Genomic DNA, 19,957 nt, shown 5'->3' with positions numbered 1-19,957 from the left:
GTCTGTCGGCCACTGTCACTGATTTGAATGATTGTGGCTCCAGCACTGTCCCGTAAAGCCAGTGCAAAACGGACCCCTCAGGGTTACTATGTTTTGCTGTTTACCCGCATATGTGTAGGCACCGGAAACATATATTACGAAAGCAGTCTAATATTTCTCGGGCAGGTTCTGGCAACAGTCTCTTGGGGAACAGTCCACAATTAAAGCACTTCTGCAGCCATTACGTTTAGGACAGCACCAGCAGGGACAAGTGTCTAGCTTCCAGCGCACTGCATACCGGTACGGCACGTAACGCAAGATATAGCTGGGCACCAGGCCAGGGGAAAGCTTGTGCCCATTAGAAAAACGGTGGGTACGAGCTATGCGGCAATGAAGATCGACCCCCCCCACCTACCTCTTGCATGTGAGGCGCATGGTCAAATCACAGGGAATTGGGATGCTTTGGTGAAACCCGATTGGGCACATTTTTTTCTCCTCTGAAAATGGGGACGTTTTTTTCTGGGGGCATTTGATCTGGGGACGTTTCTTCCGGAACCCAGGGTTCGTGATGCCTGGTCTGGCCACTGCCCACAGTCCAAGGCACTGTTGCCTTTCCCGACTGCTCTTGCCTGTTGGATCAGCAAAAGCAGTTCCGTCTGCACCGAGCTGGTCAGGGCAGCCTTCCAGGCACTCACAATAGGAGTGATACGCTGTGTGTTTGGGATTTCTACAGCCCAGGCATATGTCCGAGTATAGGGCGGGGTTCGAAATGTATTTCTGGCGCAAGTTGCAGAATGTACAGAGCTGTAGCCAACTTGTGGCATCTGCTCCGGTGAGCGATCTGCATTCCAGTCTGCTTCCTTTGCAACACTGTGTGGCTTTCCCTGCAACACGAAGAAAGGGAGGAAGCTGTCCTTGCCAGAGACGACCCAGCAGAGCAAAGCCACCGGCCAACCAGGCTGAACACATGCTTTCACACGCCTATTCATGAGGGAAGCCGTAGTGGAGGGCTCCGGATTAGTTTCGACCACCTGATTGTGGTGAATGTGTAGGTGTGGGCCTCAATAGACAAAGTGCGGCCGCGTGCGGGGCGAGCGGAAGAATGTGGCGTGGTTCGGCGTGAATGCCGAAGTGGCAGTGCATTGCTGGGCTGCGACGCGCTTGCATGGGGCTTGGCCCTTCAAGACCAGCTAGCCAGTACTGGCCGGACGCCTACAGTCCGCAGTCTGGCTGCCAGCACGGCTATCCTCCATAGTAAGACATCAATTTTTTGTGATAGGCTGTACCATTATTCCCCATAGATTGCCCTCCTTGAGTAAAAAACTATGTTTAACCTATCCGTAAGAGTATAATACGATAACATTCGAGCTCCCTGCCACACAAGTACTCCTTCTCTTTCGCCAGGCTAGGTTCTGTAGAAGTGGTCATTCTCTACTTCACATTCATAGGCCACGGGGAGGCCTCGTACCACTCCCGGCGCAATGGTGCAGCGGCTATGCGATGCACAACTGCTCCAGTAGGTGGCTGTTTCAAACACTGCCACCAGCAGGGCTTGCGAGACCCAGGTTGCCCTTTCAGAGCTCCCGTAAGGCTCACTTCTGCACATGTTCGGGGGAGGCTCTCTCTTGACCAATGAGCCGATGCAAAGTGCCACGATGGGTAAGTGGCAACTGCAATAAATTTATTTGAACTACTTTCATTGGCACCTGCCACCATGGGCAGGTTGTGATCGTATCACAAGGCCATGTGACCTCTATCACTCAGTCATCAATTTCATTGCCACCTGCATTTTTGCGACAAGGACGGATGGATGCTGGCTTTTCTCAAGAGCAGGACCTCTTATGCTATCACATTATAGTGTGTCCGTGTTTCTGCCTGGGTCTCCCGAGTGGCCCATAACTCACAGCTATGTTGTTTACCGACCAAGCGCAGCACATGGGTATTTTTGCGACCTTGGGCTCAGCAGTTGAATGCCTCAACTACTGAACCACCAGGTTGAGTCAAGACACGAAGAGCTCAGAAATAACTTATGTCCACAATTTCTTTATTCCAAAGTTTGCTCAAACACCACAAAACGATGAGGTCAAACCAAGAAGACAATTCTAAGCTCTGAAATTGTGCCTTACTTTGGTCACAGCTTCCACCCCACCAAAAAACCACAAAGCACAGCTTCCATAGTATATGCACTAAAGAAATCTACAAAAACATCTCCCCCATATCACAATTCAAAATGTTTCAAGAAACTCAATATTTGGGCCCTAAAGAAAAGGAAAGCGAAGATGAAACTCCAAATGGTCCTCACATCATCTCCTACTGCACTGCTCAATTGAGCTGCTTGAAACGGGAACAACGATCATGCCTTGGCTTCCTGGCAACACCTTTTGAGAACCCTTTGTCTCTGGTCCCATAAATGTGCCAACACCATGAAAAGCAACAAGGCTGGTCACTAAATGCGAGATGGCGCTCTGCATTTGAGAGCATTCAAATATGAATCCATTGCTTTAATGTTGAGTCTGCATTGCAGACACAGCCAGTAGTGCATCGAAGCTGCACGAATCAAACTAGTTCTGCATATTTAGATAAAAACAAAGTTCCGTGACACCATAGCACAGAAGATGCTCAGATAAGAAGTCTCAAAACAATGCACTTGGATAAGCAAATGAAATCACATGGAACTGCTGCAAACCATCAAGTGACTGAATATTTAGTTCTTATTTTCTCTTATACAAGATGGAACAGTGAACTTATGATATGAAACAATGTTGCTGATAAAAGAAGAGAACTATTTAACTATTGGTGTTATCAGACTTTTCCAATTCTCTACAGTCTTGGCGTAGTTGCAATACATATTTGTTTTATGTGTTATAGACTAGCTTTCCATGCATCCCCAAGTAAAAAAAATCCACAGGTAAAAAAATGCGGGCAGCCAAGGTCGGGACAAAAGGAACAGCTCTAAAAAAAAAAAGAAATCTTGAGGCAACAGATGACATACACTCAACTCGATAGAATCTTTTGTGGGATGTCTGGAGAGAATGTATAAAATGTAAAACTACCTTACAAACAAATTACGCTTCCAGACGCAAAAATTCTACTGGAAACTTTTAAAGTCTACCTCAACCAGAAAAAAATTAATTCTACAGCAATGACACATACTAGGTGTCATACATGGAAGCTAGGGCTGCTCAAGAGCTGAGCATGAAAATAAACTGGGTAGGACACTTAAGCATTAAGTTCAAACGCTTATGCAAAAGTTCAAACGCTTACGTGCTTCCACCACTGCTCAAAACTTGCTTGCACAAAAGTGGTCAAGATTCATATGAGAAGGTGTGCCAACAACTCTCTGCTGTGAACAAATAAAGCTAGCTGACGTCAGAGTCCTTCCTGCATTGAAGGACTCTGCTAACGTGCTCAAGTCTGGCGATTCAAACACCATGCCAAACATGCATGCTTGAATACTAGTCCTGACCTTGTCTGACAGCAAGTTTACTTCTTGCACATTGTGAGCACGACGTTCTACCACAATAAAGTTTGAATAGAGTGTGTTTTTTAACAATGCTGTGTGGTAAAAGCATGGACCTCCCAGCATAAGTAAAAAAAAAAAAAACAGCTGCAATACTTTCAAGGCACAGCACCAAATGCCAGTGTGAAATGCCCTCAAGAATGGAAACGCCATGACTCAAGCAACAGCTTCGTAAGTAAGTGCCAGACAAAAGTTCCAAGCCTTCCGAAGGCATCCGCTGGTTTTTTGTACTACTTTCATCGACTGCTCGCATTATTGGGCGCAAACTTGAGGAAAGCAAAAGCTTGCAGAAGAAACTGCCTATATGCCCAAAAACTTGTGCATAATTTACCTCAAATTTCGTAAATCTCACAAACGAGAAGTAAAAGCAGGCACTGATACGCTCCCCTGCCATGTAACAAAAAGCCCGCTTGTTTTAAGAAAGGAATACAAATCCTTATAGCGACAGCCAGAGCCTGCACGTTGCGCAGTGCAGAAACTGATAAATATTTCAATAGGGCTCCCATTCACCAATGCGCACAGGGCATTTGTCGACAGAAAGAATGCCCAAGTACACGACTGTATTCAATTACACTCTTGTACGTCCGCAGTCAAAAGTGTATGAAGCAATATTTGTGAAGAACAATCGTTTCACTGGCGCCTTAGCATGCAATCTGGGATAAATATAATCAGTATAATTATTAGTGTGCCAATTACACAGTGCACCACCAAATCTTAAGCAACATGCCCTGTATTCAAAGAAATTGATTTCTTCCTTAAAGCTGCGCTTCATAAGCTTCTGACAGTGGATGTGCATGTCGTAACAAAACTCCATATAGAGGCGCACAACCGTCCCCGGAGAGAGAATAAAAACATGATAAAACAATAAAAAAATAAACATTCTTCTTGACGATGAGCTGGTTCTACAGTGTGCATGGCTGCTACTATAAGCAAAATACACAGTGGCAAAAAAAAAGAATTTGTAATGGTGAAACCAGATGACTCTATTTAGCTCTATTTATTTAGCAGAAAGTCTTGAAAGGTGGCGAGATTCAGAGCTCAAGAGGTGCTACGAGCACCCCACTACACGGCTCAAAAGCCAAGCCTGTGGGCAATGTTGACCAAGCCTGAACAGTAAACACTGGGCAAACCGAACAAGCCTTGATGCTCCTCATACTGGGAAAGAACCCTGAAAACTGTCAAGGCCCAACTTTTCAGTTTATGTGAATGCATATTGTAACCGCATGAATGAAAAGGGACGAAGATGAAAACAGACAGGACGCAGCTACAATATGCATTCAGGTACAAACTACCAACTAGCCCGCTTTTCCCTGCTATATATATGCTATTTTCAGTACGTCAAGCCAGATGCTGTGAATTCAGAAAGGCCTGGTTCTAAAGTAGGAGCTCTTTCTATTCACTACTCTCTGTGAATTTACGCTGTTCTGTTGAATTATGCCAACCTGAACTATGTCAACTTCATTCGTGGGTTCTAGAAATGAATATGAAGTCACCCTCAGCAGCAGGAAATAGAAACAAAACCAAAGCACAGGCAGCTGGCTACAACAAAGCATGCAAATGCCTCGACATGTTGGAATTGACAGCCATGCACTGCGGTGTCCTTGCAATCATTAAGCACCCAAACAAGCGATTAGGAGCCGCCAATGCAGAGTCACAATTGATACAGTAGGAACCTGCTATAGTAAACTCATTTATATTTGGTAAAAAAAAAGTGGGTAGTGTAAAGTGAAAGTGTGGGTCTCTACATCATTTCACAAGTCGGAAGTCAATTAGGGCCAAGGAAGACAACAAATAGTCCCTCAAATACCTCAGCAGTGTTTTGACTATTTTTAAAACAATTATTACTGTAACTGAAGAGGTAATTCAGGATGGTGCTTTGAACATACAGCAATTGACTCATTCACTGGTTAAACTGGCAGAGAAAGCCCATATGAACACAGCAATGCGGAGGCCTGCTGCAAACTGGTGCGCCACCATTCGCAAACATGGTGTCTACCGAGTTGTCAGAGTCTCCTGCGCACAGTGGCCGGACACTGGTGTTATTTCCTTCCCAGGGATGGAGCCACCAGTCGCAGAGTGAGGGGCAGGGAGGAAGTCATTTGCCATGCAAGTTGTTGGGATTGGCTCGGATGACTGCAGCGTTCACAGTGCTGCAAGCAACCTATCATCAGCATCAGCCTGACTCTGCCCACCGCAGGGCAAAAGCTGCAGCCACCGTACCCCCGCAAACTTCTTAATCTAATCCGCCCACCTGACCTTCTGCCGCCCCCTGCTACGCTTGCCTTTCCTTGGAATCCACTCCGTTACCCTTAAGGACCAGCGGTTATCTTGCCTTAGCCTTACGTGCCCTGCCCAAGTCCATTTCTTCCTCTTGATTTCGACTAGGATGTCTTTAACACGCATACGCTTGTTCCCTCACCCACTCTGACCAACTCTTAACGTTACTCCTATCACTTTCCTTTCCGTAGCTTGCTGCGTTGTCCTTAACCTGAGCTGAGCCCTTTTCGTTAGCCTCCACGTTTCTGCCCCCGTAGGTGAGTGCCAGTATGATGCACCTGTGCGGTGGAGTACAATTCACTCTGCACATACAAATGCACGTTTTCCTTTGTCTGTGGTGAAGAAATGGTTACAGGAAAGGAGATGCTTTCCCAATTCAATGGTCACAGCTTCCTACAATTTTTGCTCCTTGCAGCTACGTTGGTGTTCGTTTGGCAGAGGAACCCGAGTAAAGAATCCTTTAAGTGAACCCTATTCACTAGAAAATTGTATTAAACATAGAACATTTGTTTCCACTCCACTCAATTCAAACGCGAGATGTCAGTTTACAAAATAAGACTCGGTGAATGCTCCAAGTGAATGGCAAAGTAGCCTAGCCTCTGAGGTGTGCACAAAGAAAGCACTGCAGCTCCTTTGTGAAAAGAGCTGGTGGTGGCACCAACTGTATTTCGCTTTTTTGCCTTTTCCAGCTTATGTTTCCCAGTGACAGCAGCCACTTTTCCTTGCACGAATCTATTGATACAGGCCAACCCCAACTTGCCCTCAGTGGCCCTCCAAAACAGGATGGTGTTTTATACTTGTTTATTTTCTACACCAACACAGTAAGTGCACCAATTACCAAGCTACACCATCACTAACAACTTATATAGAAAGGCACTCACATGATAAACATCCTCAGCTTTACTATAGAGGGACCTGCAAGGTGCCCTGAAATGCAGTACAAGCACTCAGGAATGCAGTGGGGAACTTTCCATGCAACGTGCAGTTAGGTGCACGGCTTTTAAGTACCGGCAGGACTGCGCTACTGGCATGTCTGCTGCCAACTGGTAAAAAAATGATGGTCACAGATGCCAAACCAACACTCCTTGTTGCTTGAAAAATTGGTAAAAACAACATTATACTGTGATTTGCAAAGCAGGTTAGAATAGGTCCCTGGCACTATCTATGAAAACAACTGCAATAGTTGGGCTATAACATGCAACCAAGAAATCCCTCGCTCAAATGAGGAGGTAAAGCACTCAGTATTGTTCCACAATGGAGAAAGCCCCGCAAGTCAGACACGAAAACTAACACGGTTTTGAAACTGCGGTGTCATGCATCCATGGTGAAGCCTATCTTGACAGTTTGCCCGGTATTCACTTACAGCCAAGGAGTCACTCGAACAAAGCGATAAAAAAATCTGCTGTTCATTTTAAATTGGTCAAAGGCTGAAAGCACTGTGTGCACGGGGTTTCAATTCTGCCGTCAATATTTTCCGCAACACAATGGCAACTGAACCGTCGTCTGCAAATTTGAAGATTGGAACATTGTAACTGGTGTCAGTGAACCCAACAAACAGCAATGAGAGCATGTGGGCAGTGGAATGCTAACACTTTATCATGCGTTCATAGTTGAGTGAGCAAAAGCTGAACAGAAAAGTCTAATCGGCCAACTGCTCATCTTGCGTGCCTAGTCTACTTTTTTTGAGCTGATCGCCTGAAATATGACTCTTAAAAACTTGCAACTTTCAGTTTGAATCTAATTTGCATGCTCTCATTCTGCTTAAAATGTTGTTGCAAAAGCACCAGGATTTAGCCCAGCTCTCGTTAAACATGGCCACCGTTAGACCTGCAGCACCAGCCCAGCCGCTGACACATTGTCCCCACCTCCCCCCGTGTGTTGGACCCTCGTGCAGACGAGCACGGGCGCCACACAAATTTCGAAGTCGCGCTCCTGCCAGCAGGCGACCGGCCGGTTGTTGTTGAATGGGATGCGCCGGGCGCCAGTGCCACGGCTCGTGGTGAACGAGTCATCCATGATGACACGTGCGTGCGCTGTGTCGATGTCATGCGAGCCGCACGTGTAGCGGTGGGCGGTGAGGGCCGCCTTGGCAGCGGCAGCCAAAGAGTTCTTCCAGGGCGAGTCATTGGCGACCAGGATAGCCTGGAAGGCGAGTGTGTGGATGTGAAGGCGGGTCAGTGGCCGCCGGCCGTCCTTGTCTCCCGGCTTGCCGCCTTTCTGTGGAGCGTTGGCCTTGAGCAGCCTGAGTTTGCACCAAAAGTATAGCATGTGCGAGTTAGCTTTTGTCTCCACAGAAGCGCAACAAGGAAGTCGCACTAAAGCCAGAAATATTAATTTGTTTTCATTCTTGCCGAGACAGAAGACAAAATTTTAAATGCTGCTGACATCATCAACATTCGTAGCACAACCTGTGTGTGTCTGTCTTTCTGGGTCCTTGTCTTTTTTTGCTCTACGTTTTTTATCCTTGAAATCAACCAAGAAGCCCAAGCATCTACCCTTCTGAACCTAGAACCTTCAACTGCAATTCAGCAATCATGTATTCACCCTCCTATTTGACTACCGTGGTCTGTTAAATCTTGTCTGAAACAAAGTGTGAAAATGAATACGGTTTAATGAAGTGAAGAGCAGCCATGAATTATTTCGTTAAATTGGGAAGCACTGCCGACTGCAAGTCCTTTGTTCCGTGCAGCCTGCATCCCTGTCAAAACAACACCAAGGCTGTGACTTGGGTGCCTAGATTTTACTGCTGGCACACTGACAAGTTGGGAGACACTGTGGGCAAAAGGAGCGAGAAATAACCTTTTTTTACACATTTACTCTTGGAAAAACTGTTAAATCAGGTTTAGTGGTCGTTTGTTTCGTTATTTTGGGTTACTGAAAACACTGAACCCCATGAGTACTTGCCAGAGAACCGAAATTTGTTTGTTAGACTGGGAACTGTGTAAAATGGGTGTTGGTAGACAGAGAGCTACAGCCACTGCCATAAGACTGAAGGTTGCCCGGTTCGCTTCTCTTGAGATCCCAAAGTGGGAAGGACAACAAACAACACTAGGAAGAGGACACCAGGATCACACTGTGTCTACTCGTTGCGTCTACTCGTTGCAGTGTTATCTCTCTTTTTTTTTTCTGTTGCTTGCTGTGCATTCAAACTTAAGAATGTGCATCAACACGGCCAGCAGGCCCCCCTTTCAAATCCGTTTAGCTTGCACAGCATCACCAGGGGCCGAATTTGCAACATTCCATTTTATTTTCATTTACTCTGTTACTAGCAGTGGCTTCCTTACTACACATAAAAAGGAAAGGAAAACGAGACATAACGAGACCACAGGAACTTTTGGGAACAGGAAGAGAACTTTTCCCTTTTCATCCTTGCGGGGCTTTGCAGTTCCATGGGACATACTTCAATGTGCAGCCCCCCAGGAAAGCTGGCAGCCATTAAACTTTTGACAAAGACTGTACATAACAGGGTTGTCACTGAGCAGATTTTAAAAGGAGCCAGAATCCAAGCTAAATGTAGGCATAAGTTACCATACCATTTAATCTTGGCACCGAATTTGTAGCAAAATAGAACAGAAGCAATGGTATGAATACAATATTTATTAATGAACAATAAATATTACCATTCTGAATCAACTCAAGAAACAGAATAAAGAGCACGATATTTTGTCCCTTTTTCTTGGCCTTCGAGCCACAGGTGCATCGCATATAAATAAATTATTGCAAGTTCAGTAAACGTGCACATAGGTAGTGTACAATAGACAGCGTTCTGCAAAGAAAAGATCTGGAGCTTTCGCTTCGTAGTTGAATAAAAGTTCGTTCTGGTCTGAGGTTAGAACCCGGTACCACCACCTTACTAGGGCGGTCACTACTAACGGAGCTAACCAGGACAACTGGCAGAGAATAGGCCAAGAGCGAATTCATTAACAACTTGAAGTGGAAGCGGTGTTGGTCCAGTGTTTAGGGGAATCCCCCATAGTGAAGTAGACCTGTAATAGCACTCATTAGCACCCACCCAAGCACAGCCAACAGCTACGTTATTATCCATCCAAATTTCCTGTACTTTCACCATTCTTCTCGGAACGTACGCTTTGCACTTGCATGCCTTCCTTTGGAAGGTGGCGGTCTCGGCACGCTCAAGGCATAAAACAGAAGCTCTGTAACCTTTGGCTGCACAAGTGTTTTCTTGCCGGTATGGCGCTTTTCGTGTTCTAGTGCAAGGGTTCTCAAATATTTTTGTCTCAAGGGACTCCAGCAGCCTTCAACATGTGCCAAGGAACCCTTCCCCTTCACAGCCGATCGTCACAAGTGTCAAGATCTGTCGGTGCTGCTTGTGAATGGAGTATTTCAGACATAACTTCACCAGTGAAAGCACGAGACACCAGGAGAAGAAGAACACAGGACAACGCTGGACATATAGGTATGTTCTATATATCGCTGACAGCAAAACTTCACCCCTGTGCTGCCCACGCCATCAAATTGTCCAGAAAATGTCCGATGAGGCACGCACCATTTTTTTTGTCTTGTCTGGGCATGGCTAGCTCGGCGGTGCGGCCCAAACTTTCAGTCGCCATGCGGACAAGTGCCACTTAGTGCACCATGCCTCTTCCACTATCGCCGTTCTAAGCATATGCTCATAGGCGCAGCTGGGAGCAGCAGTGTCTTGGCACACTGCAAGGGCTATACTCCGAGGCCGGACGGGACAAGATACGGGAGCCAGTCTTCCCGCCGCTTCCTCGCCCCGCTGGCGAAGAGTGGAGCCGCGAGCGACACGTTCGCTCACGCCGACGATCCCACCCGACCTGTCTTCTCCCTCTCCAGCGTGCGAGCACTCTCGCACTGCGACGCTGGCGCCCTCTCTCGTTAGTTAAGGTGACTAACAAGGGAATGTGCTCCTCCTCGAGGCGAGGCTGCTGCTGCACGGTGCATCGTGGGAAAGTCTACACAGGGGACTGCAGGGCAGATCCCCACAGTTTATATGGATTTAACATCCCAAAGCGACTGAGGCTATGAGGGACGCTGTGGTGGAGTGCTCTGGAAATTTCCACCACCTGGGGTTCTTTAACGTGCACTGACATCGCACAGTACACAGGCCTCTAAAATTTCGCCTCCATCGAAATTCGACTGCCGTGGCTGGGATCGAACCCCGATAGGGTAGCGCAGCTGTAAGCTAGAGGAGCCACCCATTGCCTAAAGTGGCATTGCTGATGGCAGGTAACCCAGGTTGGGCAAGAATCCATCTGCTGGACTGTGAGCAGTCCCTGGGGTTGCAAAGAATTTGAATTTGATGATGATGCCAGACATGTGCACCTCAACTTGTCTGAACTTGAACCTTGAAGAACACTTATCAAACTTGTTCCCAGAACTCATTTTGTGGACCAATAGTACCGTCCGAGCACCCACGGCCTCACCGAGAGGTTTGTTCGTTTTGCTACGTCCACACATCAAAAGGGGCGACCAGGCAATAGTCTAGACTTTAGAGCTGAGGTACAAATGTTCTTGCTAGCATACCACAACACCCCACACGCTACTACAAAAGAAACACCAGCCAGTGTGTTCTTTGGAAAAACATTGCATGAGGTTTTATGCCCTTCGACAGGGAAAGAATATGTCCACAACAGTTTTTTCAGTCCTTGTCAACCAAAAACCCAAGCAGAAAATTTCAACCAGCACCCTCTATAGCACAGGCCCTATAACACCCTGCTCCGCCGGTGCTGCTGCCTAACCTCTGCCGCTCACTGATCAGAAACGTCATAATGAGGTGGGATTAGGCAACCAGCTAGTGTTGCAGCTCGGCCACCTGGCAATAGTTTTTTCTGCTTTTCTTCTCAGCACTTATTTTGCAGCCTATGGCTGGTTAAAGCAGAGACATTTCAAAGAGCAATGCAACTGCAGCTCCGAGCACTCACTCGTAGATGTCACGCATGGCATCCAGCACGGTGGCGACGCGGGGGTAGGAGTCAGCGACATAGGAGATGTTGCCGTACTTGAGGATGCTCAGCAAGTTGGGCAGCTCCTGCTCATTCATGCCCAGCGAGTCGGAATACGGCAGCACGTGCTCCACAAGCTCGTGCAACAGCGTGGGATCCACGTAGGAGGCCATCTCAAAGTGCAGCGGCACTGATTGGTCCATGCGTTTCATCAGGGCCTGCACCTCCTGCACGTGCTTCTCTCGCTGCCCTGGAAAAAGATGGGGCCCCTGAGGATTCACATAACTGTCGAGGTGCATTCATTACAAGAGCTCAGCAAGAACACAGCCTAAATGTGGATGCATGCGAGAGAAGCAATGCTCAAGTAACTCTTTAGTTACCATGAAAAAAAAAAAAAATCTTTTTGACACGTCTCAGTCATGCTTTCTTTCCTGCAAAATAAGTGAGGTGTAAAAAACACAATATGTACAGTAATCCCTCGTTATAACGAAGTCAGCGGGATGGCCAAAAAATTCATTATAAGCGGTAATTCGATATATGCGACTACCAGAGAAAAGCTAAAGCAGTCGAGCTGTAATTGCGCCGCAACAGCGAGGAAGTCAAAATACAATGTATTCAGTGAAGCAAAACTTTATTCAGGTGCAAAATAGGCAGTGAGCTTTGGCTGTTTCAAATTCTTACTGGGCGCAAGACCCCTGCTCTAATCTGACCAAGCATTGCACGAGGCCATGGTCACCGCCCATGCATTCAACCTTCGGGATGTACTTCGAATTGCGAAGGCAGTGGCTGCTTTTATGGGGCGAGGCACGGAAGACTACAAGAGTATCGCACTGGAAAGCGCTGCAAATGCCGCTGCACGACTCTGCAGGTTGTGTTTATTATGCTCAAAAAACGATTAGCTGCTCGTTGTGGGTACGCAGCGCGATCGTGAAAACTGAACAGTTTTACAGTAGGGACTTTGCATATTACTGGGCGATTTTTTTCTCGAGGTGTGCAGCCGTGAAGTTTACAAAATGAGTTTTTTTCGGCGCACCGTTGTCGACGACACTGTGCCAATTGTATGGTTCGAGCGTCGGTGTTTGCGCAGCGTCGCGTGCACGCCATTGATAAATGTCTAGGAACAAAGCTCAATGACCTACCATGCATTTAGACGTTTGTCTAGTCGGATGGCGCGAATCGAGCATGACCGGGAAAACACCATGGTTACATTGACACACCATGTTGACAGCATGACTCGCCGCTGGCAACGCTCTGACTTTTCATGTCTTCGGCAAGTTATCGGTCGATTTGCACCATCAAAAGTGCAACGAAGCTAGGGGCGGTGTTTTATTGCGATGCAGGCCGATTATGGTGAGCGGCGAGCAAATTTCTAGACCAGCTTTCCTAAAGTCATCTTTCCGATTTGTTAATAACGTAGCTCCTCGTGTCGAACATGGCAAAGGGCATGTGACCAGGCAGCAGCTCGACAACACCATAGTTCACACTTGCAAGTGAGACCCCTGCAGGTCGCCTTCTTTCAGGATTGCCATTGTTCATGTGCTTTATAGAGATTCATCTGCTTTGGCTGATGTGAAACGGTTAAGCTTAGTGACGACTACGGCAGCTAGGGAGCAGCTCAGTTCGATGCCCGGCGCGTCCGCGGTCGGCATCGTTGCCGAAAGCTCGGCTCGCTCGCTGACAGGTTCAGCAGTTTGCGGCTCACAGTCGCAATGCTAGGAAATCGAGCAGCGAGTGACTGGCCTGCGACTGTCGCTTTACGACCAATGCGACCGTGTGAGACTCGCTTTACGACCAAAACAGTCGCACAACCTCTGCGACTAGCAAGTGTGAATGGGCCAATAATCGGAGGGACACTTCATTTGTGCTTTTTGGCCCGTTTCAGCGCCAAAAGTGCTCTTTAGAGCAGTAAAACTTCACTCATCGAGCGCACCCCATGGAATGCTACGGCACAAGTCTGCCCGTGGTCTTCTGGCCACTTTTCGGCAACCGAGAGACCACGCTTTTCTGGCATTGCAAAGTGTCAGGAAAACTTTGTTTTCGTGTGGATTCTATCACAGGGGACACCAGCGATGCGATTGTGACCGAGATTCGGGCACGCTGCACCACAGAATTTGACAGCTTTCATTTACTCAGTTGTAAACAGCTGGAGGCACTCGGCACTTGCTTGGTAGCCGTTACTAGGTCCATCAGTCGTAGGTTTGGTACTTTTGTGGCCTGTTCTGTGCCTGCATGAGATTAATTCGTCGGCCGTATTAATTTGACACTGCATGCTCCAAAGGTCGCCGCCGCCGATGCCTCCGCTAACCACTTCACTCTAAGCGGGTCAAATTCTTTGTGCGCTTCGAGTAATGCGGCTTAAAGGGACTATGCAATGAATAAAAACTCGCTTGTAAATGTTTTCAATGCTTAGAAATGACGCTAAGAAGCACTCACACCAAGTATGAGTCTTCGGAACTGAGCCGGCAATTTATTATAAATTATTAAAAACCGTGTTTTTTAAAATTTGCAGGCCGATTGGTGTGCTCGTAGTGACAGATTTTGAAACTAAAATCGTGAAAAGAGACGTCACTATACCCATGACGTCAGCAGGCCACCACACGCTGTCATTCGCTGGAGCTACGGCAGCCACGACGCCACGGGCACACTTCCGGTAGCCGTGAAAATCGTCTGCTCGTGCCGCCGCGCGACCCTCTCAGGCAAGCGCGAGCCAGGGCATTGCCTTCACGCATATGGTTTCAATTTTCCTCTGCCGCCTCCTTCTGTCGGGAGTTGCGGGGCCACTCACAGTGGCTCGCCGAGTCGCTACTGTCGTCGCTGGCGTTCAGCCAGTATGGCGTGAACGAATAGGGCTCGATGCCCATCGTGGCCGTAAGAGCGAGCAGTCGCGCCTCGAGGTCCGGGTCCATTACTGCTAACTACAACAGACGACAAGCAAAGACACCCGACGCACGCCGCAATCACACCGCCGACGTTGCTGCTGGGGTGCTAGGAGAGACAACTGGAAGTTGCAAAAGGAACGTCAGCGGACGCCGTATTCATGGGCGGGGCCCAGTCCCAGAGCTGTTTTCTTCAGTTTTGTCTGGTGCCCCACGTGTACGAGTTGAGGGGGGAGAGGAGCGTAATTTTTAATCGTCTATATCTTCGTTGTTATTGATGCTAGCTTAAAAATTGCGTTGGGGTGACGAGTAATGAAATGCCTATCTCTCGCCTGCTTTATGTAATCTCAATTTATTGCATAGTCCCTTTAAGATGCATGCGTTTGGGTCGGGACTGGAAGAAATTTTGAAAAAAGCGAAATTTCGAGTAAAGCGATTTCGTTATAACGAGAGATTACTGTATGCATGAAAATGATGGCACTAGAATGTGTTTTCTGAAAACATTTATTTCAATGCAAATACTTGGCGTGAATTTTGTGAAAAAATTGGAAAACACACAGAGAAGTTAAAAATTAAGATAATAATGGTGTCGACAGGGTAATATTTCTTGAGCAAAAAATATTAAGAACATTCTGGAACATACAAATTGTTTCAAATTTGTAAACTAGCCACTAAAACACTGAATTTATAACTGACTTTCTGAGCTAGAAATTTTTTTCTGACACTACCCAAAAAAAGGCAGTTTTCACAGTGTCCTTCATATAAATTTTGCACAAGCAAAAAATTTTAAAAGTAACTTGTAATGTACCAAAATATAGTTTGATAAATGTACTTTTCGCCATTATCAGTTTGAGCTATGATGGTTTCTGAAGAAGCATTAAATAAAAATGACAGAGACAGAAAATATATCCGCCATACTATATGTGATGATCTAGTCACATGAAAATTAAAAAGGTAATACGGTGAGACGTCATTACAGTGAATAGGTAAAAAATCATAAAATAGTTCAACATAGCCACATAGAGAAGAAAAATTTAATTAGCAAAAGAAGGACGACTGGAAGAGACCTTTTTTGTATTTTTAGAGCTGTTTTGAAGCTGCTCGTGGTGATTGCAGAGGCTGCAAATACTGAGCGGAAAACATCAGTTAGGTAGGCTTCCTCGCAAAGCACTGCAGCGCACGGCGGTGGCAGGTTAAACGCTGGCTAGGGTGGCTTCCTCGCACTACAGCAGTGTTGCGCCAAAAATCAGATGCCAGGACGAAAGCTATATATAAAGTAAGAAATGCATGTGCTTTGTCAAAGTATCTAGGAGCAGTTCGATATAGCCAATAATTTGTAATATCTATGTTCGTCATAATGAGGTCTGACTGTAACTTGCTTGAAAATGCCCTATAATGCAATGCATTGCGTTTACAACAGCGTATTTTGGAAGACGTTTCGGACGGTTTAGGACCAGTCGGAAGACATCCACAGCTTTTGTGAACAGCTTTGGGCTACAACGGAGCGTCATTCCGAGGTTGGTGTCCCAATTTCTACTGGGCCTAAGTGTATTCTTTTTGGGCAGACGGAAGTAAATCTTGTCCATATGATGTTGAGACACAACAGATACCAAATATATGATTCATTACATCAATGCAATTCATAAACTGGCTCCAGGAATGAACAAACAATCAGGAAGCTAAAATTAAACCTACAGGCGGACAAATGCCCATGCTTCGTGCCTAGGTTACGTAGTTTCTTCATCGGTATCAAAATTCGATAATGCCAACATCATCGTCAGTGTCACTGCTGCTTGACGCATGGAAAAAATCCGCTGCAGATGCAGCACAGTAGCATGAAGTGGGTTTTTTCTGCCATCCCACGCATGCATAATGCCGGAACCTAAAATTCAAGGGCGTTTCAAAAATTGCTGCCTCGTGGAAAAATATGAACAACACAAGAAATGAAAGTATAACGTCGAAACAACCCATCACATGCCTCAACAAGTCCCCTGGTCGCACTGAAATTGCACTTTGAATCTGTCGATCACCGGTGATTGATGCACAGTGCTGTAGCAACAGAAAAGTTAATTCTCTGAACAAATCCAGTCAATGTACCAGCACTACACATAACAAACCAATAGTTCACAATGGCTCACCACATTTAAAAAAACACTACATTCTGTGACAACCTTTTCTGGAAATGGAGCAGAAGCTACAAAGCCGAAACACATCCTCTCTTCCTATGCGGTGGAATATAGTCCTCGCGTGCAGTTATTAGTTTTTCCTTAAAACTTAGTCGAGCCCATGTATAACGGCCCCACTTAAGACGAACTTTCGCTTATAACGGACGAGACCTGTGCGACCGTCAAAATATACATTTTTTCAACGGCACAAAATCACACGTATAACAAATGTCATTAAGCCCTGCTGATTGGTTACAGCAAACGGACAGCGTAAACCCGGCGCCGCGATGCAAGATAACCTGCCTCCAACCCCTTTGTGCGCCTGGCGCGCGGTATGTTTTCCCGAGCCTCATCGCCGGCGAACTGCCCGCCCCGTTTCGTGCCGCTCTCAAGCGAGCTACCCTTTCCCCGCCGACGTGCCTTCCAAGATCGCCCTCCCGCCCCTCCTCGCAACTCTGCTTCCCTTTCCTCATTCTCTTGCAAATCCGCGCGTGGCCTCCGCGATCAACTGCGCCGCCGCCGGTGCCGATCGCAGACGCCACGCTCTGTGAAGCAGGCCTTCCGTGGGGGCCAAGAGGTGGCTGCACTGACGCTCATGGAGGCCCCTCATTAGTCTCTCCGCTGGCGCTGTACGTCTGTATCTTTAGCTTGATTGGCTTGATTGCCGCCTGTGTGCGTTGCAGAAGATAACTGATGAAGAACTACACTGAAAAATAGTAAAACGTGGCTGGTAGACAAGTCAAATATGTCAAACAGGGCCAAAGAGAAACTATGCGATAGCGGTGTACGCTCTTCCATCATCTACCGACACTCCCCGGAAGCGCTGCCGTTTTGAGTGGCGGTGCCACCACAAATGGAACAGCAGCCCTTCCATCAGCTATCGACACTCCTAAGAGCTCAGTGTGCGCAGTTAAAATTAAACTTCCGAACAAGCGCACAGAAATCCAAATGCTACTGGGTAGAACCATAGCGCAAACATAAAACTGCAACCACACTGTAGCATCCCCGATATCTCATTTGTCTCGCCTTTATTAATGGTGCAACCCTTTGATTTCAATTGTAAGTTGACCCCCCCACCTCCGGATTTTCAAATTTAAAAATACTGGGTCGACTTAGAATAATGTAAATAGGGTGAATAAATATAATGCATAATGTACAGTCCAGTGAAAACCGCATCACCATACAGTTCTTCTTCATAATAAATTGATACCAATATAATTTCAATTGCCCGAGACCAACAGAGAAAAGCCCTCAAGGCACAGACCGTATCTGTAAAATGGAGACCGGAGATAAAGCGAGTTTGAAGTCTGTGTACATTTACTGAGTCGTGGGACGACTGTAGTGGTCGCTGGGCTGCCATCTTGGAAAGTGTCAAATGAAAGGGTGTGAAACGAGCTTTCAAATGGTAGCAAAATGGCAGTGGCTCGGAAGCGGTTTTGTAACTGCCCTTCATTTTTCAGCTGCCCGATTCGCGAAATGGGTTCTTTATTTTTTTACTTTAGGATCACTTTCAGCATGGATATTTTGAGAAGGTATAGTCTGAAGTATGTTAAGTACAAAAAAATATTTTTCCAAAAAAAAACAACCTTTTTTTGCACCCGCATTCCCCCCTTAATTTCCTTTCCTGATTAACAGTACAACAATGCAAAATTCCCTTGTGAGTTGACATACCTTTCTCGAAGGGAAAATTGTCCATCATCTGAAGGGCAGACACGACCAGCAGCTTGGGCTTAAACTTCTCCAGTTCTGGCACAAAGCTTTCGATGGCGGCCATCTTAGGGTTGGTGTGGTCATTGTGTATTATGAATCTGTAGCAAAGCAAGGCAAGCAAGACAGCTTCACATACGACTGACACCTATAGGACAATGGTGCCTACATTAATGGGCTATCATTAAACAAGTATCCTTCAAAACACTTGCAGCCAAAAGTTTATGGAACGTAATACTGCCGAAAAATTTCAGCGTCGTCTTTGCACGCAGTCACGAGCATATATACAGTATAATCCTGGGCGCATGTATATGGTGCACTGTAAAATCTGAAATTAAATTTATTCTTAAAAGTCGTGTCCAATAAACTTTTGACGGTGGCTGTACAAGCAAGATGAAGGCACAGAAATGGTGCATACTAGTCCTGTCCCACTGCAATGACCTCAAGGCCAATTTTGACGCGGATCTCTGAGGCCGGGCTGCACAGCTATTCACCTCCCAACTACGATCGTGGAGTCCCTTTCACACTGATGTTACTGGAAAATTGTGATTCCGAGCAATTTTTGACGCCCTAAATTTCCAATCTGGAGTTCTTTGGAGTAAAGGTACGTCTACATAGGACCGGTCTGGAGCACTGAATTATCCAATCTAAAGCACTTTGTAGCAATAAAACATTAATTTAGAACTATACTAAAACATGTTGCTTTTAGTTTCCAAACATCTTAGGTTGGCAAACATTGATCAGAAAGGTTGAGTGTTATGTAAAGGTGCGATGTAAGGCTTGTCATGATTAGCACAGACTCCCACCTGAAAGGTCGGTCCAAAGTTCTACGCTCTACAATTAAAGATGAGGCACTATTGCAAAATATGCCACTGAATGTTTACTTGAACACATATTTTGCATATAGGTACTTGTGAACACAATGGCTCAAATGTAATGACGTGTGGTTTTGCACTTTTTTTTTTAGAAAGCTTTAAAGGCCTCGGTAAATCTTCCCTTTATGACCTCTTCAGTTCATTTATGTCAGCCAGCTCTGTCACATTTTCTTGCATGAGCCTGCCCCATTTGGAAGAAATTCATCATTCCAATCACCTCCTTGTGAGCAAGGACAATCGTTTTTATCAGTCCCTGTACTGGCCAAGCATCACCTTCGACAGTTCCGCCTGGAGTGTGCATCAAGCCTGCCCTAATGCTAGACAAAGTACAATGTTTTATTTTTAAATGAATGGCAAAGTGCAAAGGTCACCATTCTGAACAACTGAAACAAATGGTGGAAAGCAAACACAGCAACTCCAAGCAGCTGCACAATTTATAACGAACACTGATCCAGTACGGATCAAGTGGAAGTGGCAGGTAAAATCTGCATTACGGCAGTGGCCCCGAGTCTCGGATAGAACGAATGACCCCAGACATGGTGCCTGGTTGCAATGAAGACGAAGATGACAGAGCAGCCTGTGCGCACGACGTCGTAATCTTGAACCGGAAAAAGTATGTGCACAACTCGAC

At 46.3% G+C, this 19,957-nt stretch overlaps 1 protein-coding gene across 1 annotated transcript in view; it reads right to left on the bottom strand.

The window, feature by feature from the left end:
• Nucleotides 1-2,002: 2,002 nt before the first annotated feature.
• The window catches only part of LOC144104895 (ADP-dependent glucokinase), a 46,161-nt gene continuing 28,206 nt past the window's right edge, over nucleotides 2,003-19,957 (bottom strand). Inside the window, exons 3-5 of the mRNA XM_077638128.1 lie at nucleotides 18,416-18,552; nucleotides 11,683-11,953; nucleotides 2,003-8,018 (exon numbers count right to left, since the gene is read on the bottom strand). Coding sequence (XP_077494254.1) covers nucleotides 7,598-8,018; nucleotides 11,683-11,953; nucleotides 18,416-18,552 — 829 coding nt within the window. The 3' untranslated portion in view covers nucleotides 2,003-7,597. The remainder of the gene's footprint in view (nucleotides 8,019-11,682; nucleotides 11,954-18,415; nucleotides 18,553-19,957) is intronic.

The sequence above is a fragment of the Amblyomma americanum genome, chromosome 9, assembly GCF_052857255.1.
Source record: "Amblyomma americanum isolate KBUSLIRL-KWMA chromosome 9, ASM5285725v1, whole genome shotgun sequence".
NCBI classification, from domain to species: domain Eukaryota; kingdom Metazoa; phylum Arthropoda; class Arachnida; order Ixodida; family Ixodidae; genus Amblyomma; species Amblyomma americanum.
The sequence above is the reverse complement of the archived record's forward strand: the minus strand, read 5'-3'. Positions and strand labels throughout refer to the sequence as shown.